The sequence below is a fragment of the Rhinolophus sinicus genome, chromosome 16, assembly GCF_057876585.1.
Source record: "Rhinolophus sinicus isolate RSI-liver-muscle chromosome 16, RSI-T2T, whole genome shotgun sequence".
Classification (NCBI taxonomy): domain Eukaryota; kingdom Metazoa; phylum Chordata; class Mammalia; order Chiroptera; family Rhinolophidae; genus Rhinolophus; species Rhinolophus sinicus.
Window position 1 is genome coordinate 30,762,633 of NC_142516.1, and position 27,726 is coordinate 30,790,358.

The following is a 27,726-nucleotide window of genomic DNA, read 5'->3' on the forward strand; positions in this document are numbered from 1 at the left end:
AGGTCCTGATAGGCATCATTTAGACATTCTGGGCACATTCAGAATCAAAGATATTGCTGACTTCTATATCTGAATGTCTACCATATTTTTCTGAAGGAGAAGCTTGCTTAAATTTTTAGTTAGGGGATAGTGTTATTTTCCTTAATGATTTTTGTCTTTTATAAAGTTATAAAACACATAGCTACTGAATATATTCGTTCTTTTGAATAGCCCAGGGTTACTGCCTAAAAACTGGATTATAATTTCTAAGAGAGAGTGAGATAATTCCCTCCCACGGAATCCTTTTAAAACCCATTCTGCCTACAATGACCCAAATCTAGCTGTCCCATATTCTAGCCATATTCTGTCCCATATTCTAGTATCTTGCAAGAGAATATTAGCAAGGCATATCCTACAGATTATCTAACGAGGACTCTGTAAATGCCAACCATGCTTTTATCTTGTTTGGTAGAATTCCTTCTTTGAAAAAACTTTCATCTTTTTACGTGTTACTACTGAATTGGCCAAGTTGGCCCCAAGAAGACACAATCTAATTATCTCTTAAAACTTTTCTTCTATCAAGTTGTAAAATTATTCTCTTTTCTAGCCATCTGCTACAATTAAGGCTAATAAACACCTGCCAACATCCTAAATATAGTCTAACCATTTCCTTACACTGAAGCAGCAGTTATTTCCGGTGTTGATCTTCAGTGGTACCAGGCAATATGAGCTGAGAGGACTCACCACGGAAGACAAGAAATAAGGGAAAGGGGACTAACTCATGGAAATGAATTGACTGACAAAAATCAAGGCTCAACCACACTTCTGAAAAAAATTCAATCACCCATATACTGAAATCAAACTTTTTCTTACAAGATACTTGGGCTGTTGCTCTTTTAAAAAAGTTTAAGTTTAAAAAGTTTATTAAGTTATCATAATGAAGTGAAAGGAAACTACGAAAGGAAATTATTAATCTATTATTCATAACTTCAAAAACAATTTGATTTTTACCTCAATGTCTTTGTCACTGATGAACCAGTTTACACAAGCTTCTCCTATAAAACAAATAAAATGTTACTGAATCTTGATACCTTTAAAGCATTTATAAATTGACAATAAATTATTCCCGTTTGTAGTACTGAAATTGGACCCCAAAGGTGTAGTGAGATGTGAATACCTTGACCTCTTATCTTGGCTCCATTATGGCTTGTGTGGCTCTGAACAAACACCTAACCTCTTTTAACCTCAGTTTCTTTACCTATAAAATGGGAATAGTATTTGCCCTGTGTACCTACAAAATAATGCAAGAATTCTATGAGATGTACAAAAATGCTTCGAAAACCATCAAACAGTAAACAAATATAAGAAAACTGGTGAAGGGGCAGCAGGATGGCTCAGTTGGTTAGAGCGCAAGCTCTGAACACAGGGTTGCCAATTCAATTCCCACATGGGCCAGTGAGCTGCGCCCTCCACAACTAGATTGAAGGACAATGACTTGGAGTTGATGGGCCCTGGACAAACACACTGTTCCCCAACAAAAATTAAAAAAAGAAAAGAAAATTGGTGAAGGGACCAAAAATCCAACCACAGAAGCACAAAGAAACCTTACCCGGACTTCCCTTATATCTCACTATATAGCAGAACTTTGAGAGTCAGCAACCCCCATACCCACCCCCATCCTAGAGGTCTCATGTCAGGTAAGTGACCTTGGGTACCAGTACATTCCCCCAAAATTGTGTAAACAAGCATCATCAAAACCTTCCATCCTCTGAAGCCCTAAACCCTCCCCCTTGTTAAACTGGTATGCAAACCTTTACCTTTGACTATTCAGTGAGTTACTCATTTTGGAATGCTCCCACACTTTGTCTGTTCTCTTGTTAATCTCTCTATTGTCAGTTAACTCGAAGGCCCCCAACCATTCTGATCCAAGTAGGTAGAAGAAAGGTTTTTTTTGTTCCAATATCAGTATTAACTGTGTCCACTAGCTTCCCATTATAGTTGACTTTAATTATAACATTTTAAAAAAATTAGACTTTGAATACTATCTCATGATTAGGGCTAGGAATTCAGTACTGTGGTTTGTTTTTTTTTTAACATTAAAAATAGTGAAATAAAAAAGCAAAAAAGGAGGCCAAATATCCAGAAACCACTAATTGGTCTAAAAACACAACTGTAAAAACCTAGGGGGCGTGGGAGCACTCCATTTTTCTTTACCAGCTGTTTTCTTCTCTTTGCACTGCTCCTTCGCAAACCTGCACATGGCTGCTTTTCCTCTGGTCCACCCATGGCCAAGGAGGAAGGGACCTATGACTAATGCAGAAGCTAAGATGTCAACAAAGGGCTGAAAGATTTGTTTTCTCCCCCCAAAGCAAAGTTAACATTTCCTCCTTCCTCCCATCTAGCCCTCTTCTCTATCTCAAAAACACAAATTGAGCTTGACTCTTTTCTTTGAAAGGAATTTTGAAGCGACATGAAGTAATCTACATTTTCCCAGGCCTACCAGGAGTAAGTGTCTAGAGATATATTTTAAAATAAAATACTTTTACTAAGGAAACCCAAGAGGCTGCTTTACAAAAACACCAATCCATAGGCGAGCAGAGATGTTATGCTGATGATTATTTCCTTTGTAGAATTTGGAGGCTGCATCCATCTTCCGAGAGTGGAGAATACATTAAATAGCAGCAGCTTCCAGTCCTTCGTCATCACCATCCCCACTATTATTCTTTCATTCAAAGGATTCGTCTGAGGAGCATGCTTTGCTGTAACTGTCAAAGCTGCCTTTTGTATCTCAATATCCTTCATCATTAAAACTCAAAATGACCACTTAAACTCACTTTAATTATAAAACTCACTTCATATTGTCCTTAAAAAAATGAATTCCAAAAACCAGTGAAATGCAAAACAGCAACTGTTACCACCCCCACTCCCCAATAAATTTACACACAACAGAGAACAGTGAAAAAAGGGAAGGTTTGAGAGGGAGCTGGACTCCATTTTGATTGTTTTAACATTCCTGTAGAATTCAGCAATATTCTGTACTAACGCCTCTTCAACAAGCTACAGTATATTCTTACTGTAGAAAATCTACCAACAAGTATACAAAAATGGTTTCAATTATAGATGTAATCAGGCTTCTCAGCAATAAATGACAATGGACACGACCGGGAACATGTAAGTCAACTCTTGGCTCTACCCCTGGTTCCAGTTTTGGTTTGACTTTGGAAATGACAGCTGACTCCTGCCCTCGCCCTTTTGTCTATCTTGTCCAAGTCTTAACTCCAAGTCCCAACCTAATGAGAGCTTTGTCTAAGGTTAACTCATTAGAACTTCCACAGGCAGCCAATTCTCCACTTTGTTAAATTCCTGCTGTGGAACCTCGTAGAAACCTGAGTCCCAACCCTAACTCTAATTTGCTGTGTGGCTCTTGGCAGGTTATTTACACTTTCTGGGTCTGGATAACAATGGGTTAGATTAAATGGTATCCATGGTAACTTCTAGCACTAAATTTCTGTGATTCTATCAGATTTTCATTCATTACTGCATGAAACACATTGTCATTTTGTCTGCATTCACTACATCCTGCAGGTCTTTGCGACCAGCATAGGGTATCTTGCCTTAAAGACAACTTCCACAGGGCCCAGGAGCACTCATTTGCCATGTGTTCACGACCCAATGACATAGACTATCAAATGGGATTGCCCTAAAGATGCCTAATACCAACTTTTAGATCCTTGTCTTGCTAATATCCAGGACGGTGATTCTTTTCAGACTTCAGAATTGTAATCAGAGCAAAAATCTGATAGCTCCTTCTTTGCATTAGATCAACTCAGTTTAATAAATATGTATTGAAAGGTTACAATGAGCAAGGTGCTATGGGGAAAACAAAGATGAATAAGAGCTTATAACCTAGTAAAACACAAGGAGACAAATGAAAGGAGTAGGAGAAGACCAAACAAAATACTATATGGTAAATTCAGAGGAAGGCTAGATGTCTGAATTTAAGGAAGGAAGGGGAAAAAAGTCACAGAAGGTTGTGCCATAAAGGAAACTTTATTAAGGTGTAATTTACATATTATAAAATATACCCATGTAAAAAACACAGTATGATGCAAATTGACAAATGTATACACCTGTGTAACCACCACAAAAATCAACTGTAGAACCTTTCCATTATCCCAGATGTTACCTTGTGCATATTTGCAGCTAATCCCCAACCCCAGGCAACCACTGATTTGCTTTGTGTCATGATAGATTTGTTTTGCCTGTTTTAGGGCCACATATAATCATATATTTTGTACCATTTTTGTCTGGCTTCTTTCACTCTGAGTATTTGTGAGATTCATCCACATTGCTGGGTACCAGTAGTTTGTTCCTTTCTTATCGCTGAGTAGTATTCCATCGTGCGGATATAAAAATTTGTTTAACTGCTCATCTCCCAATGAACATTTAAGTTGTTTCCAGTTTGGGGCAATTATAAATAAAGCAGTAATAAACATTCTAGCAGAAGTCTCCCTTTTAAATTGACATTAAGTACTCATTTTTCTTGGGAAAATACCTAAGAGTAGAATGACTGAATATGGTAAACGTATCTTTACCTTTATATGAAATTGGCAAATTTTTCCAAAGTACTTGTGCCACTGTACATTCCCATCAGCAATGTAAGGGAGTTCCAGTAGCTTCCTAATCTCACCAACACTTGGAGTAGTCAGTCTTTTAAATTTTAGTCTTAGAATGGGTGTGAAGTAGCATTGCATTAGGATTTTAATGGGCGTTACTCTGATGATTAATGATGTTGAGCATCTTTTCATGTATTTACTTGCCATTCATACATGAAGTCAGACAATTAAGTTCATGAACTTGTTGCAATGATGTTGCTAACCCTTTTTAATATCAGAGGGATTATTCATTACGAATTTGTATCATCTGGACAGTTAACCACGTTTACTATTTGGAAGTGCTGAAAAGGCTGTGTGAAAAAGTTAGACAAAAACAACCTGAACTTTTCCCCCACAGTTCATGGCTCTTTCATCACGACAATGCACCAGCTCACAGGACACTGGCTGTGAGTTTTTAGCCAGTAAACAAATGACTGTATTGGAAGACTCTCCCTACTCACCTGATCTGGTCCCTAACTGACTTCTTTCTTTACCCGAAGATAAAGGAAATATTGAAAGGAAGACATTTTGATGACATTCAGGACATCAAGGGTAATATGACCACAGCTCTGATGGCCATTGCAGAAAAAGTTCCAAAATTGCTTTGAAGGGTGGACTAGGCGCTGGCGTCAGTGCATAGCTTCCCAAGGGGAGTACTTTGAAGGTGACCATAGTGATATTCAGCAATGAGGTATGCAGCACTTTTTCTAGGATGAGTTCACGAACTTAATTGTCTGACCTCATATCTTCTTTCAAAAACTGTTCAAAATTTTGGCCCGTTTTAAAATTGGGTTATTTTTCACTCTTTTTTTTTTTTTGGGGGGGGGGTGAGGGTTGCCTGTTTTGTTTTTACTAAATCATGAATTCTTTATATATTCTAGACACAAGTCTTTTATCAGACATGTGATATACAAACATTTTCTTCCAGCGTGGCTTGCTTTTTCATTTTTTAAAAAAGTGTTAAGAAAGTAAGAGTTTTAACAAATTTGACTTTTCCTTTTACGATTAATGTTTTCTGTGCCCAAAGAAATCTGCCTGTGCAAGGGTACAAGCACTCTTTCTGTTTTCTTCTACAATTCTATAGTTTTAGCTTTTTATATTTAGTTACTACCCATTTCCCCCATGTGAATATACAGTTGTTCCAGTATCATTTGTTGGCAAGATTATCCTTTTTTCATTAAATTACCTTAACAACTTTGTTGAAGGTCAGTTGACCACATACAAACATGTGGGTCAAATTCTGGAAGTTCTGTTATGTTACACTGAGCTATATATACAAGGTTGATCACAAAATATGGTAAATGTTTACATTAAAAAAAAAATTACAGTAAAAGACACATTGCCATTAACTCCCCTCAAAATACAATCCCTTGCTTTAAACACACTTAATCCCATTGTTCTTGCCAATTGGTGAAGCAGTTCTGGAAGTCGTCTTTCGTGAATATCTTTAGTTGCACTGTTGTGGCTGCGTCAATGTCCTGAATCATTTTGATTTGGGGAAAGAGCCAGAAGTTGCAGGGTACCAGATGTGGTGAATAAGGTAAATAAGGACACACCGTAATGCTTTTATTTGACAGAAATTGCCGCATACCAGAAGTAATGTGTGACACGGAGCGTTGTCATGATGGAGGATGATTTACGGCACACTTTAGAACACACCTTCTCTCAACCATAGCTCACACCTGACTGACTGCACCGAACAAGTTGAAACTTGTCACACACTGTTACTAAGGTTCAACGTACCGCTTCCCATATTAAACATCCCTGCCTTTTTGTTTGGTGGCTTTTGGCAGCAGCATTCACTGTATTTGATCACAACGGAAAGGCTCCATGTCACACATCGCTTCTGGTATGGCAATTTCTGTTAAATAAAAACATTACGGTGTGTCCTCACCCATCTTATTCACCGGATCTGGCACTGTGTGACTTCTGGCTCTTCCCCAAAGTCAAAATGACCATGAAAGGTAAACGTTTTTGAATCGATTCAGGACATCGAGGCAGCCACGACAGCGCAACTAAAGACACTCACAAAAGAAACCTTCCAGAACTGCTTCAGAAAGTGGCAAGAATGATGGGTGTGTTTGAAGTGAGGCAGAGTATTTTGAGGGGTATTAATAGCAATGTGTCTTTTACTGTAATTAATTTTTTTATTTAAATATTCACCGTCTTTTGTGATCACACCTCATACGTCTATCATTATACCATTTTACAGTCTTCATTACTACTAAAGCTTTATTTAAAAATCTTGAAATCATGTAGAGTAAGCCTTCCAACTCTTTTGTTCTTTTTCAAGATTGCTTTGGCTATTCTGGACCCTTTTGATTTCTATATAAATTTTAAAATAAACATCAATTTCTACAAAAAAAACCTCCTGGGATTTTGATTGATATTGTGCTATATATATCATAGATCAGCTTGGGAAGCTATATTAACTATATCAAGCCTTCCAAAACATGAATATGGTATATCTCTTCATTTTTTTTGGTCTTTAATTTTTCTAAGCAATGTTTTACAGGATTCAGCAAACAGGTCTTGCATATATTTTATTAAATTTGTCTGAGTATTTCATGTTTCTTTCTGTTATTGCAAATGTGTTTTTTTTAATTCCATTTTTCAATTTTTGGTTACAAATTTATAGAAATACAATTGGTTTTTATTTACTTACCTTGCATCCTGCAAATTTGCTAAGTTCAATTTAGTTCTAGAAGCTTCTTATAGATTGCTTCAAATTTTCTGAACACACTATTGTATCACCTGTGAATCAAGACAATTTACCACCTCCTTTCTAATCCATATGCCTTTTATTTCTTTTTCTTACCTCTCTGCATTATATAAGACCTCTAGTATGATACTCAACATAAGTGGTGACAGTAAATAATCTTTGCTTTATTCTCAATCTTAAGGGAAAAAATATTCAGTCTTTCACAGTTAAGTATACCATTTACTGTAGATTTTTCATAACCAGTTGAGGAAATTCCTTTCTATTCCTAGTTTCTTGAATTTTTAATATGAATATATGTGAACTTTATCAAATGCCTTTTCTGTACAATTGAAATGGCCCCATAGTTTTTCCTCTCACTTTCTATTAATATGCTGAGTCACAGTGATTCATTTTCAAATGTTACACCAACCTTGTGTTCTGGGATTAACCCCACTTAGTTAGGATGTATTATTCTTTATAATATATTGCAGAATTCAATTTGCTAGTATTTTATTAATAATTTTTACATCTGTATTCATGAAAGATAGTGATTTGTACTTTTCTTATAATGTTTTTGTCTGGTTTTGATATTGGGATAAAACTGGCCTCATAAGAGTTGGGAAGTGTTGGGAAGAGTTTGTTTAGGACTGGTGTTATTTCTGCCTTAAATATTTGACAGAATTTACCAGTTGGAGTTTTTCTTGTTTGTGGGCCAGAAACTTTACTTGTAGAAAGGTTTTAAAATAGTAATTCTATTTCTTTAGTAGGTATGGAGCTATTTACATTTTCTATTTCTTCTTGGGCCAGTTTTTGTAATTTGTGATACTAGTAAAAAGGCACAAACAACATAATGGAAGAAGAGGTAAAAGGATAGTAAACAGTACAATTTGATTGGAACAAAGGGTGTAATAATTCCTTTACTAGGAATTTCCACAGACCTTTTTTATATATAAAGAATACTGAGAATTAAGATATTACTACTTATAAGAAGCTTTGTACCTGAACTGCATATGAAGACTTCATTAACATTAAACCTATTTATCCAGTTAAGAGGTTTTCCATTATAAATGGTATACTGTTGAGTGTCTGGATTTTGTTTCAGGTGAACTTTAAAAGTCTTGCTTCCTACTGTGCGAAGTCTCCAAGGAACAGTACAGCAGGACTCTTTCTGCTAGGGTAGTAACGCTGAAGACAGAGCTAGTAAAACAGTATTATAGGGTGCTCTGTTAACACTAAACAACAACCAGAATATTTCATCTCTTTTGAAATAACCTTCAAAGCAAAAGAGTGAACCCAAAAGAAAAGTGAACCCATACACTTACACATTTTTAAAACATTTTCTCCCATTTGTGGAACTATTCTGCTTTCTCTTTCTCTCTCTCTCTCTCTTTCGCTCTCTCAATTACTGCATGATAATAAACATCTTTCATATTTATGGTGATTCAGTCTATAAATTGTTTTAAATATATGTTTTATCTGCAGAACAACCCTATATGTTATGGTTACACAAATGTTCACTTTTTAATGTGTGCTGCCTACACAAAAATGGCAACTGGTGCTATCTGTGAAATGCAGCTATTTACCCATAACATTGCATTCTGTTTTCAAAAGAGCTAAGGAAGAGTTTGGACTAGATTTCTTAAGATGAAGGCCAGTTCACACTCTGCTTCAGGTATTCTTAACCTGCCTACATTCTGGTGGGTGTGAATAGCTGAAGATCATTCCTTTGCTGAAAGAGCAGCCATAGACAATTATAGAGCCAGTTCTCTCTACCTTTGGAATAATTTGACAGAAAATAGGAGTTCGCAAAATGCTTTTCCAAAGATCACCAGAGATTACAGGAGGACTCAGTTGAGCACATGCAGCTGGTCATTTGCAGAACAGGTGCCAGGGACTGAGAACAATCTTTTCCTGAGCCTAATACCCTATAGCTCCTTCTTATAAGGAAGCCGCAGATGCCTTACATGTTCTAGATTATCCCAATGTCTAACATGTAAAATTGTAAATTTCATTAAATTTAGTGAGAGGGTGTGTATTTATGATTTTCTTAGCATCCAAAGGACTTGAATTTAATATTCAGCAAATCAGCTATAAAAACTTATTTTGCCACTACTAATTATCTAAGGATGTGAATGCAACTTTCCTCAAAGTGTAAAATGTTTCAATAAATATTTACTGAATAGCTCTCTTGGAAAAGACAGTGTAGGAGGCAGAAAGATGACTAAGACACGTGGCTTGCCATAGAGTAGTATCTGCTGTTTTGGGTTAAAGAATCTAAAAAGGATTACTGTGTTAACTCAATAACCATGATAATTTTTTTTGAAATAGAAGGATGATTCCATTGACAAAGTTTTAAAAAAGATAAAAAGTCCTCTATTATTTGGGAAAAATAGGTTATTTAACAAGAAATCCTGAATGTAGCCTACAAATGAGCAATGCTCTTATGATGACTGTATCGTCTGTCTCACAATACTAAGTAGGTAAAGGCTTCAGCAACTGTTTTCTCCTCAAATAATCTGTGAGTCTATAGACAGCCCACAGCTGGGGACTGGGAGAGAAGAGACACTGGTTGGTATCTCCATGTAATCACTAAGGAACCAAGTTTGGGGACCTTCTCAATATCTAGTCTCCCACCTGCAGTATCCAGCCAAAACGGACCCAGGGGATGGCATTCTTTCACTCCTCTAAAACACAGTGAAATGGTCAGGAAAACATAAAGAAGATAAAAGTGGAGACGATCGTGAATAACCCTTTCACCAGATAACATGAGGTTAAATAATTAGGCAGTTATAGCATAGAAGACAAATTAATATGATATTTCTAAATGTATTGCCCACACTCCCTTATATATCTTAATATTTTAAACTGAAAGGTTCTACTGTTTGTAATTTAACACTCCCAGTGCTTTTCCATCTCTGTACTTTTGCTCATTTTATTCCCTTAGTCTCCAACACTGTCTTCCTCTTTGTCCAATTTCCCACCCAACCCAGTCCCATTTCCATGATTCCATATTTTGAATATTCTTTAAGGCTCAGCTCCTCTTACTCAATGCATGTGTGTAATAGTGAGTGCTTTTCTCACTTGACCTCTCTGAGCATTTCCAATTCTCTTAGCTGATATAACAAAATACTTTCCTAGTTCTTTTCCCCCTTGGTGGTTTCCTCTTCCTCCATCAGAATGGTTTGCTCCATTCTTTGCCCTGTCTCCTCATTCTACATTCTTTGCCCCAGGATATGTCAGACAGGCTCACGGAGGGAACCAAATCTGTATCTCTAGGCCAAATCTTTTCTTGAGATCCTGATCTATGAGACATCTGGATTAGAAATCTTATAGGTAACTCAAGCTCATAATCACTAAAAATGAATTCTTCATTTTCTCCCCATTCCTTGCATTTCTCTCTTAAAAACAACCCTATTTCTCCTCCTTGTATCCTCTATCTCAATAACTTGCACCATAGTCTATTTTCCAAATCAAAAACCTCAATTCTTCCCTCTCACCTTTCATATAATACTCACCAAATCCTGAAAAGTCTCTACCCGTAACAGCTTCAATGCCATTACGTTGGCCCAGAAACATTCAATTGCTCACCCAGATTATTAAAATAACTTCTGACTATCTCTAGTACCACAACCCTTTTCCATTCCCCTGTTACTGGAGTAACATTTTAAAATGGAAATATGAATACATTCTGCCCTGTGTGGTCCCTCAATACCTACGGGATAAATGTGAAATGCCTCTGTATGCCACATAATGCCTTCCATGCTTTGGCCCTTATCTATTTCTCTAGCTTCATCTTTCTGGTCCGAATACTCCAGGTGTGCGTAATAATTTCCCCAATATGTCCTGCTGTTCTCTGCCCATGCATGTGTTCCCTGGAACAGAAGCCACTCTTCACTTCACTTGGGCCTTCAGGTCCCTAAACATGTGTCACCTCTTCCATTGAAGTCTTCCCTGATAACTCTTCAAAAGCAGACACGATCACTCTCTCTAATCTCCTGGACTTTAAACACGTCATTTCTATCTTCCAAACACCAAAGCACAGTTGCTTAGTTATCACAGGTACTCGTGTTTACTGAATGAATTACTTAAATAACATTTTCTCTTTTGAGTTCTCTCTGGTAGAAGTATCTTCTACCTTACTCGTCGTCTAAAAGCACCTTATTTGTATCTCATAGGCTAGCGAGCACTTCTAAACCTTGTATGAAGAGATATATTAATAAATATTTTATTTCCCTTACTACATCATAAGTTCTCTACAGGCCGAGAATACATCTGTTTTGTATTCCCTACCTAGTTATCAGCACATCTTGCATATGTTGGATCACATTAGAAAATAATTGAAAAGAAAAAGGAAAAAATTCATACGCACACGTGTATGAAGAAATACTGTTCTAAACTGGGGTACATAAGCCAATTAGATAATTTAATGGACTATCACTGTATATATAAAAGTCCAGTAACACTCTGAAAACGTGAACTTCTAAAACTTTTAAAGTTTTAAAACTTAGAATTTCTGTAGTAAGCAACTCCAGGAACTAAAAAAGAACTTTAAACATCACTGTTATTGAATAACGTCACTTGGCAGACAAAGGTGCACATGACACGTAAAATAATTCGGCCTGTATAGATAATCCTGCCTGTACGTAGCCAGTGTTTATGGGTTAAAGATCACAAATATGGAGCTGTCATATTACTTATGGCATTGCCTTTCCTGAGTTTACCTCCACTGTACAATTCCCCCCTGGGATCTCCACTTCTAATAAGCAACCGAACCAGCCACCGATGAAGTTACTAGTCCCAACTTCAGCAGCAGCATCTGTTATTTCAACGGAAACTTTTGAAATACACACAAAGCCACATGCAAATCCCCTGAGGGTTGAGCCACTTTATTCAACTTGTATTCTTCTCACACTGCTCTTTATTTCTGTCTTGGTGTTCTCTTACCGGGTACTTATACATTTCCATTTAACATTGGTCACAAAACCATTTTAGTCATTAAAATTTTGGACTGGCAAGAGCTTAAACAAATTTTAATAGAAAAATTTGCACGTTAGGCATCAAATCATTCATCTTATTTTAAATCACATTAAATTTACCAGAAACAATTTATATTTTTAAATGTATGTAAACGATAAATGGGGATTTAGCTTTTCTTTTTTTAGAGGTAGAGGAGGAAGAAGAAAGAGGAAATAAACACAGGTGCTCAGCACAGGGTTATATAGGGCTCCTGCAAAGTTACCAGTTGTTTAAAGGCTTTTGTGTGTTACAGAAGACACAGACAGACATTGGCACACACAGAGTTCTCTCGCATCCCCCATTCCCTCTGCCCCAAGGATTCAGTCAGTGAACCACCTGGTTAAAAAGTATTTATTTAGAACTAAAAGGCTCCTCAAATTATACTACATAACAAGAACAGAAAAGGGGAAATTTAACAGAAACAGTCAATAGGGTGGGATTATGGGAGTTGTTTTTTCTTCTTTTAAAGATAACTACTGTGGTAGCTGGTCCATACCTCCACCCCAACTCCCACACCAAGGGCAGAAAAGGAAATATATACCATATGGACACTTACAATATTTGTAAAATGACAAGCACATATAAAATACATTCAAATCTAATCAAGAGACTACTTTAAAAATATATACTGTATGTTTCAAGAGGAGATTTAAAGGCTATATAATACTTGGTATCTACCTGCTGGTAAAAATATAATGGAAGCTGTTTTCTTTCAGCCATCCTTCTACTTCACACTTCCTCGGCCCTTCCTGAATCTTTTGTCTTTTTCTGTACCCATCATTAACTTTGTATGTGTATACACATGTATTTTCTTCAAATCACTCTCCAGACCTTAAGATCAAATATGTCCAGGCTCACACTTATAATTGCTTACATGAAGAGCTATATTATAGTCATTCTAAACAGAACATTCAAAACAAAACTCATCTTTACAATCCCACTTGAAACTGGCTCAAACACTTTCTCACCTGCTGTTAGTTATTAATGGCTCAAAATGTTACATTTATTTTCATCTTAACCCAATGTTTCACCCCCTTTATCCAGTCAGACCAGGTCTTATAATTCCACAGTGTATTCTATTCCTTTGCAATGTCTTCCCAAGCCAGTGCTTTGGTTTCCTTCTAGTCCCCTCCACTTGACAATCACCTTGGATCTAGGCCTTCAACTTCATTTGATATATACCAGCTAGATTTTCTCTCTAAATTCACAATTTCCTCTTTTACTATTAATTTTTATTTAAGTAATACACATGGTTTATATAAAACTCTAATAACACTAAAAAAGTATATGAGAAAAAAAATAACGGTTCTCTCCTCCCTACTCCAGCCCCACTCCCCAGAGGCAACAACATTAAACTCTTTGGCTATTTCTTTTGATATTTACCTGCATACTTCTAAATAATGTTCATTCTACTATTTAAACATGAATACCTAAATTCCTAATAAGGTAAAGAGGATTTAGTTTTCTTACAACAGCCTATCAGAATTTCTTCTCCCTCCATCCCCCTTCTCAGGCTGACAGTCAATTAGACTATATAGTAGTATATTGTTTCCCTTCTTACACAGCTCTTTAATTTTCCTGTACATAACACCAGTCTAGTTGTTTCACTTACTTGGCCTACTTACTACGCTGCCAGCCACTAGCACCTCATCTCTCTGAAAGTCTAAATTTTAGTCATCTCCATACCTCCAGTATTAGGGCAGTGCCTGTTCATTATACCAGGAAAAAGAGCTAACATCATTAATCTTCTGGGTCCAGTGGACCCTTTTAATACTTTAAGTCATTTCACAAATAATTGACAGGAGAATAAAGAGACAATAAACAACAATTTTATTAGAAATCTTAAGAATTTAAATGTGGCAAACACAAATTATTGTTTCATATATTCCTGTTTTTGAAGCTAAATATACATGAATATGCAACATCGTGGAATACAACTAACTGCTCATCTATTCTCATGCATGAACTTGGAACACATCCATTTTGTAAATACTTATTCCAGATTTCAAATATATTTCTTCTTTGCTCCATAATTACAAAACATTTTCGCTTTTAAATTTATGAACACCAATTAGAATGATCAATCCATTAATTTTTTTCATTTCTGTATCATCTATTACCTTCTAATTACCCCTGCATAAACATCTGCCTTCATCACTTGTCCACTTGAGACAAACTATACCAAGTCAATTTTGGTACACAAATATCATAAACTATGAAAGAATACAGTTACACTTCCTTTTATCAGAGCAGGATGGTCCAGGTTCATCATAAAACATTATGTGGTAAAGAACTTCCTGTTGAATGACTAACCAGATGAGAATAGCCTGTTTCCTTTTTGTACTTAGAAATATGTTTTTCACTCATCAGTTCTTGAGTTTGAGATAATTCATCTATGATATCGTTTGAAAAATCATAGTAGGAGATTTCACTTAAAAGATCAAGTCTATCACATCATTAAAGTCTAGGTAGTATTTATTATCTGTCTCTTTGCACTCATGTTCTGATTCATCTACTAATTATGAAACGTCTTCCTCTGTCAATTTTCTTCTGTTTGCCATTTTGAGCAGAAAATGTAAAATTCCTAATTCTCAACTTTGCTCAATAAAAGCTAAAAAAAAAAAAAAATGATGTCTCCAGACTTTTTTTATACATCCTTGAAAGATAACGGAATACTCTGGGCAACACAACAAGAACACTAAAGGATGATATAACAGTGATGACTTATTTCACTGTTACATCACGCTTCTAGGCAAGCCCATCATTCTTCTATTTTCTTATTTACTTAGTCTTTCTTAGCATAGTTGGGAATAATTAGTGAGTAATGATAACATTATTCTTATAATGATGAAATAGTAAAACATTCAAAATATGGCAAAATAAGATCACTAGGATCCCATGATGTATCTTAGATTTACAAAAGGATCCCATGGACCCACATAGTAATTCTGAGATAGAATGAGCTCTATTCTATTAAGAAAAGTAAATTTTGGAAAACTCTAAGGAAGAATATAAACCATGAAATATAAATTCTTAGAAACGCTTAAAAAAAAACCTCAAACTAAAATTGGATATATACCAAGGGTTACACTAAACATCATGATTATTCTCAACTCTTACCATTCATTCATTCATTCATTCATTCATTCATTCATTCAACAAATGTTTACTGAGCTACTGCCATATCAGTGAACAAAACAGAGAGTGCTGCCCTCGCAGAACTTACTTTCTAGTGGGACAAAGAGACAATAAACAACAAATATAGTAAATAAGTAAATGATGTACGTTAGATGGTGATACTTTGGGAAAAAAGAAACAGTAGAGCAGGGTAATGGCCATTGGGAATGTCGGGTATAAGTTACACTTTTACATAGGAAGGGGAAAGTAGTCCTCACTGACATTTAAGCAAAAACTTAAAGAAGGCGATCAGGGAATGAGCCAAGCCCTTCTGGGGTAAGATCATCGCCGGCAGCAGGAAGAGCGAAGGCAAAGTCCTAAAAGGCAGGACTATTCCTGGTGTGTCTGACGAATGGCAGGGGGACCAGTGCGGTTAGAGCAGTCAGTGCGGGGGAGGCGAAGTCAAAGCAGCACAGGAGCACCGGTTTGTGAAGGGCCTTGGAGGCCATTGTAAGGCTTCTCGCGTTTATTCTGAGTGAAATGGGAAGTCAATGGAGGCTTTTGAGCATAGGCGCGATATGATTTAACTGGCAATTTAAAGAATCACTCTGTTGAGAATAAAACATGGAAGGGAGGGGCCACTATGGAAGCAGGGAGATCAGCTAGGTGGCTACTGCAATTCAGTCAACAAATGAATGTACCGCTGACCAGGATGGTAGCAGGAGATGTGCTGAGAAGTGGAGGAATTCTGAAGATACTCTGAAGGTGGAGCCAACAGGATTTCCTAAAGAACTGGATGTGAATGTAAGAGAAAGAAACAGAGTCAAGGATGACTCCCAGGTTTACTGCAACTAAAAGCTGCAGACGCACATATTTGGGGGGAAAGATGAATTTAGTTTGGGGCGGAATGAATTTGCAACATCTAGTCGACATCCAAATGAAGACGCTGAGTAGGCTACTGGATATACTAACCGTAAGTTTAGAAGACAGATCTGACCTGGAAATATAAATTTGCCCATTGTGGCATGGAGATGGTATTTAGGATGAACTGGGTGAAAGTACCAAGGGACTGAGTGTAAAGAAGAGGAGTAAGGACAAAGAAAGAGTAAGGAGTGAGATGGGAAGAAAACTGGTGGGGGGAAGAGCAAGTGCCCTAAAAAACAACTAAAGAAAATGTATTAAAGAGAAGGTGTTATCAACGATGAAGAAAGCTACTGACAGGTCAGGGTAAGATAAAGGCTGAGAACTGACTCTTGAATTTATTAGCAGTCACTGGTGATCTTGATAAGAGAAGTTTGGATGAGGTGGCAAGGTAAAAACTTGATTGAACTGAAGAGAATTGGAGGAGAGACTCTGGAGGCAGTAAATATGGACAAATGTTTGTGTAGTCTGACCACAAAACAAATAGTCATCATCCATAACTTGGTCCTCTATTCCCTTAAAACTTTTCTAATATGCACCAGATGATTCAGTAGGTAGGGGAGAACTTAGATACCACATGGAAAACAAGCCCTATGAACTACTCAGAGGTCTCGATTTAGCTCCAGAAAGATTACTGACAAAATTGTCTTTAAATTCAAAACACACATATTTACTGATATAACTATGATAACCATTACTCAAAGTTGAGACTGACAAAGAGCAAGTAAGAGGTTATGGGAGGTTAGAAATGATTACATAAAGCATTATGTTCAAAGGAAAACAAAAATTTTAAAACCCATCCTAGTTGATAATATACTTTTGTACAAATGTTCATCTTGATTTTTGAGGAGGTTAATTTTAATGTGCAATACCTTCAAACAAAGAGAATACATACACTCCATAACGACTGTTCCTTTTCAAATCCCCACTAACTGACCCTTCCAGAGGAAGAAAATCAAGATTGTTTTTTAGGAACACAAGAACAGCTCATATGTACAGAGACATTATTCTGTGGTAGGTACTATGTCAAGCATTTTACCTATTTTTCTAATTTAACCCTCACAACAATCCTATAAATGCAGACATTACTACTTTCATTTTGATGGGAAAAGGTGAGGTTTATGGGAATTTTTAAATAATGTGCTCAATGCCACAAAGACTTCCAAACTATTCTCTTAACCTAGATGTTATAGCACCTCTTTAAATTATTTTATCAATAGCCTTCTGGCTTTGTCTAATGAAATTATTGCTTTTCATCTCTACAATATTATCATTTTATCATGTAGCACATGGCAATTACTAATGAGAAAACAACTTGTTGAATTTCAAATTGTAATTTTTTTACTTTTAATGTAAGACTATATTCTGATGTGGATATGAATAATAGTATTATCTGAAGAGCAGTGTTGGTCTTTGAGAATCTTGAACCTCAGTTTTATAAAAATAATTTCCCAACTTTCTAGTTGTGGTTAACTCTAATCTATAAGGGGGCAGGAACCTTTCATCTTACTCTCCAATGTATCTCTATCACTTTGCATGGTATCTGGCATATAGTAGCTGCTCAATAAATATTATTTAATAAATTGATTTCGAAGAACCAAGTGATTTCCTAAAAAAAAAGTCAATTATTTTTATTGATCTTTAAAAATCAATTGGCATCTACCCATGGCATTGGTTAGCTCTTACTTCTCTTTACATAAGTAACAACTAAAGAGTATTTGATGGATTCATAGCTTGCTCAACTAACAGGGTATACTCGTATACAATTTTGATTTAAAAAATAACATCCAAAAGAACAATGTAGCCCTGGTAAAGGCCATATGGAATATTTGGACAGACTCACACCCCCAAATCCTGCTCTTTACTTACAGTGCTACAACCTATTTGTAGTGGAACCAATATTGGAAAAAAAGAAGAGAAGATGGAGAAAAGACAAGGAACAAAAGGAGTGACAAAAAAGAGCCAGGAAATAGCAGAAAAAAAGGAGAAAGAGAGAAATGATTTTTCTTCAGCTTTACTGAGGTATATTTGACAAATAAGAGAGAAATGATTTTTAAAATACCATCTCAGAATAAAAGAGAGGCAGTTTATTGTGCAAGTAAACAACAGATAAGAATTGAGACCTAGATTCTTCTAAAACATACTGAATAGTTTTATATGAATCATTTTATTTCTCTGGACTTCAATTTCTCATTTGTGAGCATGAATCGAGCCCCTACACGATCTCTAAGATAAATTCCTATTTTTTTCCTCAAGAACCAACTCAAATGGTACTTGCTTCTTCAAAATCCTCAGATAGAAACCAATCACTCTATATTATTTTCTCTATGAATTCTAGTGCCTTACAAAATCTCCCCAAGCCACACTAGAGAGGATACACTTAAGAAACTTTTGATAACAAAAGCTTCAAATAACAAAGGAAGTTTTTTAAATTAGAATCCTAAATTTGTAAATAGCAATACGAATTATGAACATATGCGAAATATTTGTTAGAAACATAAACAGTTCATGCCCCCTGGGAATACACACTAACCTCCACCTCAGAAAAGGACAGACTATTTATAATCCCTATGCAGTATGCACTATTGAGGGCCACTAGGCAGGGTTAAAGCTGGATTTTCAACAAGGCTCACAAGTCCTGAGGTTAAATACACATGAATTAAGGATGTTTAATCCAACTCAAGATACCATCTTTTCATATTTAAAGCAGTTCCCTTAAACAGGAAAAATACAAAATACATGAGCTGCCCTGACAGTAAAGCTCCTGCAGAGGTAATATAAAGGTCCATTTTTTTTTTTTTAACCATTTAAACTCATACAGTGTTGACGCTCATTTCCAATACATATAATATGTCCTGCAAAAACTAGAATACTCGTATGGAGCAAAAAAGTTATATAAACAAAAATTAACAAATTAAAAAATTTAACAAACATATTGCTCAAATATAATTAGGACTAGATACATACAATGAGAAAAAGGTATAGGAATTTTTGAGTGTGTATATAAACACACATACATCTGTATACACATAGAGAAATAAAATAGTTAAACAGTTTCTACCTGTTTTTGTGTACTCCCTTTCAGATATTGTTCCCCTAGAGTTTTGGCCTCTGTTGCTGTCTAACTTGAATTCACAAAACTCAATGGCTCGTGGTTTTTCAAAGCTTAGGGCTACGTTTGCAGAACAAAGTCGCTTTCTCTCTCTCTCTCTTTTTTTTGGTGGGTACAAGTATGGGGACCACAGGAACAGTTAAATTCATGGCATGGCTGGTCTACCACACAGTCGGGGGAATTCTTTAAATAGAGCCTGTCACTCTCTTGGCCCGTCAATGGGATTTCCTTCTCAAACTGCTGATTCGTTCAGGTACACAACAGAGGAAATTTCAGTTAACCTTTGTTTCACCCCAGGGAAAAATCTGTCTGAAAGTATAAAATGAATAGATTAAAAAAAAAAAGGCAGCTCAGCCACAAGGCCATTCTCCCAGTGTTCACTGCAGCTTAAGTTAAACAGTAAAAAGGGACAGTGGAATGTTTCATTCCCAGTGGAAAATTCAAGCACGATATAGAACTTGGGAACCGAATGGGTCACAGTTTATTCTGAGGACTAAACCAAACCAACTGTCCTTCCCGTTTAGTAATCCTGAACATTCCCCTTCTGATAATTTTATAAGAGTCAGAATTGTTTTTCTCTAATATCACCATTAGATATCTATAACAAAATTGCATCCTCAAATCTTGTTCAAAAGAGTAACTCAGAAATATTTTCAAAAAAAGCAAGACATTAAAGTAGTAATGGGGAGAGAGGAAAAGAGGGATGGAATAAATTAGAGCTCCGTTAAATTCTCCCTGTTATTCATCTTAAAATGAAAATTCAAGTGGGGAGGGACAAAAGAAAGAGCCTACTTTTCCATCATAGTTGTGTTTTCAAACAATGAGAGTGTTTGGAGAGCCTTTAATTAGATCTAGGTATGTGATATCTTGGGGTGGGAAGTAAAAACAACAATTTAAAATTTGTTTTCCCCTGAGATTAAGAAAATTCAGATTACATAATTTTTTTTTTTTTTAAGACTGATGATAATAAATTTTAGGATATGGTGGATACCATAGGCTTTACTTGTCTTTACGTCTCCCAAATGATTTCTGAATCCTATGGAACAGAAAACCTTTGCGCTATCAATACTTTTTATACATATCACCATATTACAATTCCTATATATTGACTGCAAGCAGTTAGGGCAGCTCTTCAAATCAAAAGCAAGACATATTTTTGCCTCTGGGACCAATGCCATTTTCATAAGAGAATAAAATGATTCAAGTGCCTCATGCTTAAATTTTCTTACCAACTTTAAAAAACTTTTCTTTGTGGTAAAATACGCATGACATAATACTCACCATTGCAACCATTTTTAACTGCACATTTCAGTGGCATTAAGTAAATTCACACTGTTGTGCAACCATCACCACCCTCCATCTCCAGAACTTTTTTCATCTTGCAAAACTGAAATTCTATACCCATTAAACAGTATTTTACCAACTTCTGATGCAGAACTTGGAAGGTACATTCTTGTTCTGACAAAGTCTTACAGTCCTGAGAGTGGAGCAGGTACTGGTAGTATCACACTTTACTCTGGAGAGATCGGAAATGAGATGCTTATTACACAGCTTGATCAAAAGAGGCTTGAAAGTTGGAAGGAAGTTGGAACGCTGTGACCTTAAGAACCATACACCAGATTGGGACAAAGTGCATGTCTTTATTAAAAAGCAAGACTTTAAATGCAGAATATTAAAGACCATTTACTCCTATTTGCATATTTTAATAACCAAAGGAGGTCATAATTCAGCTCTTTTGTGACAGAGTTCTCTGGGCATCCGTAGCCTAGGAAATGGAACCTGCCAGGTAAGTAGGTTGGCTACTGGGACCTGAGTTTATTACATTATTAAATGTATACACGCTCAAGTCAGTGTTTATATTCAAGCTTAAATGTTTCCTTTCCTTAGCAAATTCTAGTCCTCAAAATCATATCCATACCCCATACTGAACAGTGTAAAATGAAGCATGGCTTTCAAAATGAGACTAAGTGCAATTACTTGTGGTAAAAGATGTATTTAAAGACCTGGTGAATATTTTCCAAGTTTATTTTTCTGAAAATCTGTTTTCTGTACTATACACATAGTAGACAGCCCCCTCCTCATTCTCTTTCTCTCTATTGAACTGATTCTAGTTACTGTCTTTTACAGAAACAAAAATATAGGTCTGCTCCGTTTCTTGTTTTAGGATAGGATTTCTAATGGGAAATCCTCTGAAATGAACTCACCAGAAACACTGAAAACAGATAAAATAATGTGAAACATTATAATAAGAAACACCAAGATAAAAAACATGTGGGTTAAAATTGGCAGGATCCCATAAGATAGTTACAATGAGAGAAGATTCCAAAATTATCCATAGAGAAGACCGAATGAATGGCAGAACCATATATAGAAGTAGCCACACTTTGAGCACCCTGGATTGTAAAGTCTAAATAAACAGGTGATAAAAATTTAAGAGAGAACTCAAACTAGATTCCTGAGCCAGGGGTAGGATGGGATGCAGGTGGATGAGATGGAGGCACTTGGTGATAGGGTGGTGGTGAGTGGCAGTGTTATCGAGAAAAAGCTCAGCTAAAGGATGAACCTGAAGGATTTCTAAGAATATTCCACAAAGACCATAATTACCTAAGCCAAATTCTTAGATAAAAACAGGAATCTTACATGCTGACCCTATCCCCCAAAAAGGAAAGATATAATTTAAAGAGGTTACAAATCAAATGCTTTGTAACCCCATACTTCATCCTAAATATGGGAGGAGAAAACCTATAGAAAACCAAGGGAAAGGAATTTCACCTTTTTCTCCCTTTATAATAAAATGGTGGAAACCAAGAGATGCTCTAGATAACTAAATGAAGCAATTAGTTTACCAAGCAGTAATAAAACAAAATTTAAAAATACTTTTAATTTAGTTGTATGTTAATTTCCAAATACCTGTACGGATTTTTCAAATATCTTTTTGATTTCTAATTTAATTCTACTGTGATCAGAAAATACACTTGGTAAGATTTCAATCTTTCAAAATTTACTGAAGCTTACTTTATGGCATACAGTTTATTGAATGTTCCATGCATGCTGGAAAAGTATGCATATTCTGCAATTATTGGGTTTTGTGTTCTATAAATGTCAATTAGGTCAAGGTGAGTGATAGCATTATTCTGACCTATGTCCTTATCGATATTTTTGATCTAGTATTTCTATCAATTACTGAGAAAGGAGTAGGTATTAAAATCTCCAATTATGATTGTAGACTTCTCTATTATTTCCTTTAATCCATCAAATTTTGCTTTATTTATTTTGAAGGTCTGTTTGATCCCTGTGTGCCTTTCCAGATGAACTTCATCCTTTAAAATTTCTGAAATGATCTTGTTTTTCTCTGATACAGTACATTTTAGCCAAAGGTGACACAGGCTAAGGTATAGGTAGTGTCAAAGGAGCAGCAGTATCACATACTTGAGGAATTACAGTAGTCTCCCTTTAGCCATGGGGGTTACATTCCAAGATGCCCAGTGGATGCCTGAAACTGTGGATAGTATCAAATCCTACATATACTACGTTTTTTCCTATAGGTACATACCTATGATAATGTTTAATTTATAACTTAGGCACAGTAAGAAATAACATAACTAGTAATAAAATAGAACAACTGTAACAATGTACTGTAATAAAAGTTAGGTGAATGTAGTCTCTCTCTCTGATAACTGATCTGATAACCAAGACAGCTACTAAGTGACTAATGGGCAGGTAGCATATAGAGCATGGATACACTGGACAAAGGGATGATTCACATCCTGGGTGGGACGAAGTGAAAAGTCACAAGATTTCCTCACACTCAGAATGGTGTGCAATTTAAAAACTATGAATTGTTTATTTCTGGAATTTTTCATTTAATATTTTTGGACCCTAGTTGATCATGGGTAACTAAAACTGCAGAAAGCAAAACTATAGATAAGGGGAATGGGGTGGAGACTACTTTACTACTCTTTGTCTCAAAGTTTACTTACCTGCTATTAGTATGACCACTCCAGTTTTCACATGCTTACTCTTAGCATGTTAAATATTTTTCCGCCATTTTATTTACAAAATTTTTCTCATCTTTGGTTTTCATCAATTTCACTGAGTCTCTTGAATATGTACAATTATATCTTGCAATAAATTTGGAAAGATCTCGCCCACATTTTTTAAAAATATATTTTCCTTCTCCTCTCCTCTGGGACTCCAATAACCCATACTACTGTGTTTCCCCGAAAATAAGACCTCGCCGGACAATCAGCTCTAATGCGTCTTTTGGAGCAAAAATTAATATAAGACCTGGTATTATATTATATTATAGTAGACCCAGTATTATATATTATATTATGTTATATTATATTATATTATATTATATTATATTATATTATATTATTATACCCAGTTTTATATTATAGTAAAATAATACTGGGTCTTATATTAATTTTTGCTCCAAAAGACGCAGTAGAGCTGATTGTTCAGTTAGGTCTTATTTACAGGGCAACACTGTAGGTCTTTTAATTTTGCTCAGTGGGTCACTGAGGCTCTGCTCTTTTAAAATCATTTTTAGAATATTTTTTCTCTGTTTTTCAGATTGGATAATTTTGGTCTTCGAGTTCACTGACATTTTCAATATGCTTTAAGCTCACTCAGTTAACTTTTATTTCAGATGTTGTATTTTCAATTCTAGAATCACCGTTTAGTTCTCTTTTATAGTTGTATTTCTCCACTGAGATTTCATGTCTATTATTTTATTACATGCATAAGCATAGTCAAAATAACTGCTTTCAAATTCCTGTCCACTAATCCAATATCTGGGTCATCCCAGAATGCGTGTTCATTGATCGCCTTTTATTGAGCATGCAAATTTTCCAGTTTCTTCATATGTGTGGTAATTTTGGATTTTATGCTAAATCTTGTGAATGATACTTGGTAGACTATGGATTCTGTTATGTTCCTTTAAAGAGTGTTGTTGTCTTAAAAAAAAAAAAAAAAAAGAGTGTTGTTGTCTTATTCAAAACTAAAAAATTTGGCAAATATTTATATGCATAATTTGGGCTTCGTCCTCTGTGAATTCCCCTTTACTTTCCAGCTGCTATAGTAGCCAGCCTCTCTGCTGATTTCCAAAGCCAGTAAGACTGGGAATTTCTTTCTGAGTTCTAAACACCCCAATGCTGTACCAATTAGTGACTGTCCTCAGGCAAAGAGCTGTAAAAACAGGAAATTCATCCAATAATGTTCCTTTATTCCAAGACTTGACTCCCTATCAGTTTCTGCCAGCTTTTGGGTGGTTTCCAATACCTTTACATGTTTTATGTTTTTAAGTATTAAAGTGTGCTTTAATGTGATATATGCCTGTACATTGATAGTATAGTATTTCTTCCAGAGCATAATTATCTGTAAAAAGGTTGGTCCATTATGAACATTTTTGCCATTATCAGAAGCAGGACTCTCGGATTGCTTTTTTTGCATGGTATCATTACCTTTAAAACTAAAAAAATCTTCCACTAATCTTCTTCTACTCTTCTTTCTGAGCTCCATTCAGGCAAGGATTGAATCTATACTATTCACTGCTCTGTCCCTTTCACTTAGCATAGGGCTTGATAAATATTAAGAGGAGAGGTATTCTATATATGTTTGTTGAATGAATGAATGATAGAATAGGGCAAAATGAAAATCATCAGTAAGCATCAGAAAGCTCCAAGGAGGGGGAAGTTACTTTGAAACTGGAGTGATTAACAATTTCTCACTTAAGAAACCTTGCTTTTTTTCTTGGAGGCAAAGTGATCTACCCTTAGTTTCAAAATACGATGCATTATGTATAGGGTTTCGATTGTTTTTAACTATAGCTTCTCATTTTCTGGATAAGAAACTCCATGAGTTTTTTTATCCAAGGGTTCCATATTGAGTATAAATCCTTTTCATCAAAGAAAATGTTATATTTTAGTTCTCTGGGCAAATTAATTATGATTTACTATTTTAGACCACCTTCTAAATTCCTGGGATAATTATATGAGATTCTAATTTCCAAAACATTCATTTGCAAATAGCTCATGAATACAACCCAATTTCCCAAAAGACAGGATGAAAATGAGCACCCTAAATGATGAGGGAGGCAATTAATAGCTACTGAGGGACTGCTATGTGAAAAGCTCTATAATAAGTGCTTTATCTCATTTAATCTTCTCAATTACCCTATGACATGGATATTATTATCAACTATTTACAGATAAGTAAATTAAAGCTCAAAGTTGGTCAAGGTCACACAGTAGGTAAATGGTAGAGCATGAATTCAAATTTGATAACTTTTGACTACACTGAAATCAAGTACTTCTTTCATCAAACAAAACAAAACACTCTATTACATAGAGAGTGAAAAGGCAAACCAAAGAGTGGGAGGAGATCTTTTCCCAACATATAAAGGATTCATGTCTAGAAGGTATAATAACCATCCCTCTATGCATTATTAAGACAAATAAATAGAAAAACTTGCAAAAGATTTAAAATAGGCCCTTCACAAAAGACGGCATCTAAATTACCAATAAACATGAAGCACGAAAGGTACGTGACTTCATTTAAGTTATCAGGTAAATACTTACTAAAGCCACAATAAAACACTACCACCCAAACCTATCAAAATATTATTAAGAACACTAACAATATCAAGTATTGGCAAGGATGTGGACAATGGGAACTCTCATACACTGCTGGTTAGAATGCACACTGGTACAACCACTTTGGAAAGAGTTTGCCATTACCCACTAAAGTACAGGCTATGCATACCATAGGACAAGGCAATTCCAGTCCTAGGTGTCTACCTGAAAGAAATGCAAAACACGCACATTAAGAACAACACTACTAGCAATAGCCAAAATGTCTATTTATAGTAGAATGGATAAACTCTGGTATAATACATACAATGAAGTATCCTACGTGAATGAAAAAACAAACAAAATGAACCAAAACACATAATGTTATATATAAAGGAAGGCAGGCACATACAAAATCATTTATCCTACACAAGTCCATGAACATAAACCTCAAGAACAGGCAAATCTAGACAACAGTTTAGGGCATATATCAGCGATGAAACTATAAAGAAAATCAAGGTAGTATTATCACAAAAGTCAGGCTACCTCTAGGGAGAAGGTTATGGCCCGGGAGGGACATACTGAGGGCTTCACTGTGCTGATAATATCCTATATTTTGACTAGATGATGATTATGTGAGTTGGCTGCTGTGTAAGCAACCATTCCTCAAAGATGTTCAATTTGAGAGGAACATGCTGAAGAGACTTGTCCAGACAGATATCAATAATTAGTATAAAGTGCTAATACTTAACACAGTGTGGTCCAGGTGCATGAACAGACGTGTAGACCAAGGAAGGACCTGCATTAATAAATTTGATATATGACGCAGTGCCGTTCCATAAAGGATGGTTTATTCAATAAATGGTGCTGGGATAATGGGAAAAAACAAAATTACAACTTATTTCTCACCATACACAAAAAACAATTCCAAGTTTAGGGATTAAAGTTCATAAATGTGGAAAGCAAAAATTTTTAAATTACACCAGGAAATACATAATATTAAAATCTCAGAGATGGAACAGATTTTAAAGACAGACTAGTAAGGGAAAGATTTGATACACTAATTACATTAAAATTTAAAATTTTACACATCAAAAGGCATCAAGAAATTAGTATAGTCAGTAGTTTAAATTGTATCAATATAAATTTATGAAGTTGACAGCTATACTATAGTTATATAACAGAATATCTCTATACTTAGGAAATACACACTAAAGCATTTAAAGGCTAAAGGACAGGCAAGGTATATGTAACTTACCCTCAAATAGTTCAGAATTGTGTGTGTATTTGCACATATACACACATACATACATACATACATACATACATACATATAGAGAGAGGATGTGAGCTAGCACACAAATGATTGATAAAGCAAATGGAATAAAATGTAAACAATAAGTGAATCTGGATAAAGGGGATACAGGTATTCTTTGTACTATTTTTATTTTTCAACTTTTTGTGAATTTCGAATTATTTACAAATAAAAGGGTTTTGTTTTGTTTCTTAAGACACCATTAAGAAAAATGAAAAAATAAGCCACAGACTGGGGGGAAATATTGATAATTCATATAACCAACAAAGGGTTCATATACAGAAGATATAAAATAGTCCCACAAATCATTAAGGAAAAAAAGACAAATAGCAAGT

At 35.5% G+C, this 27,726-nt stretch overlaps 1 protein-coding gene across 3 annotated transcripts in view; it reads right to left on the reverse strand.

The window, feature by feature from the left end:
* The window catches only part of ZCCHC7 (zinc finger CCHC-type containing 7), a 191,046-nt gene that overhangs the window by 33,365 nt on the left and 129,955 nt on the right, over window positions 1-27,726 (reverse strand). For all 3 annotated transcript variants that reach the window (XM_019729125.3, XM_019729120.3, XM_019729121.3), the window contains exon 3: window positions 991-1,034. In XM_019729125.3, coding sequence (XP_019584684.3) covers window positions 991-1,034 — 44 coding nt within the window. The remainder of the gene's footprint in view (window positions 1-990; window positions 1,035-27,726) is intronic.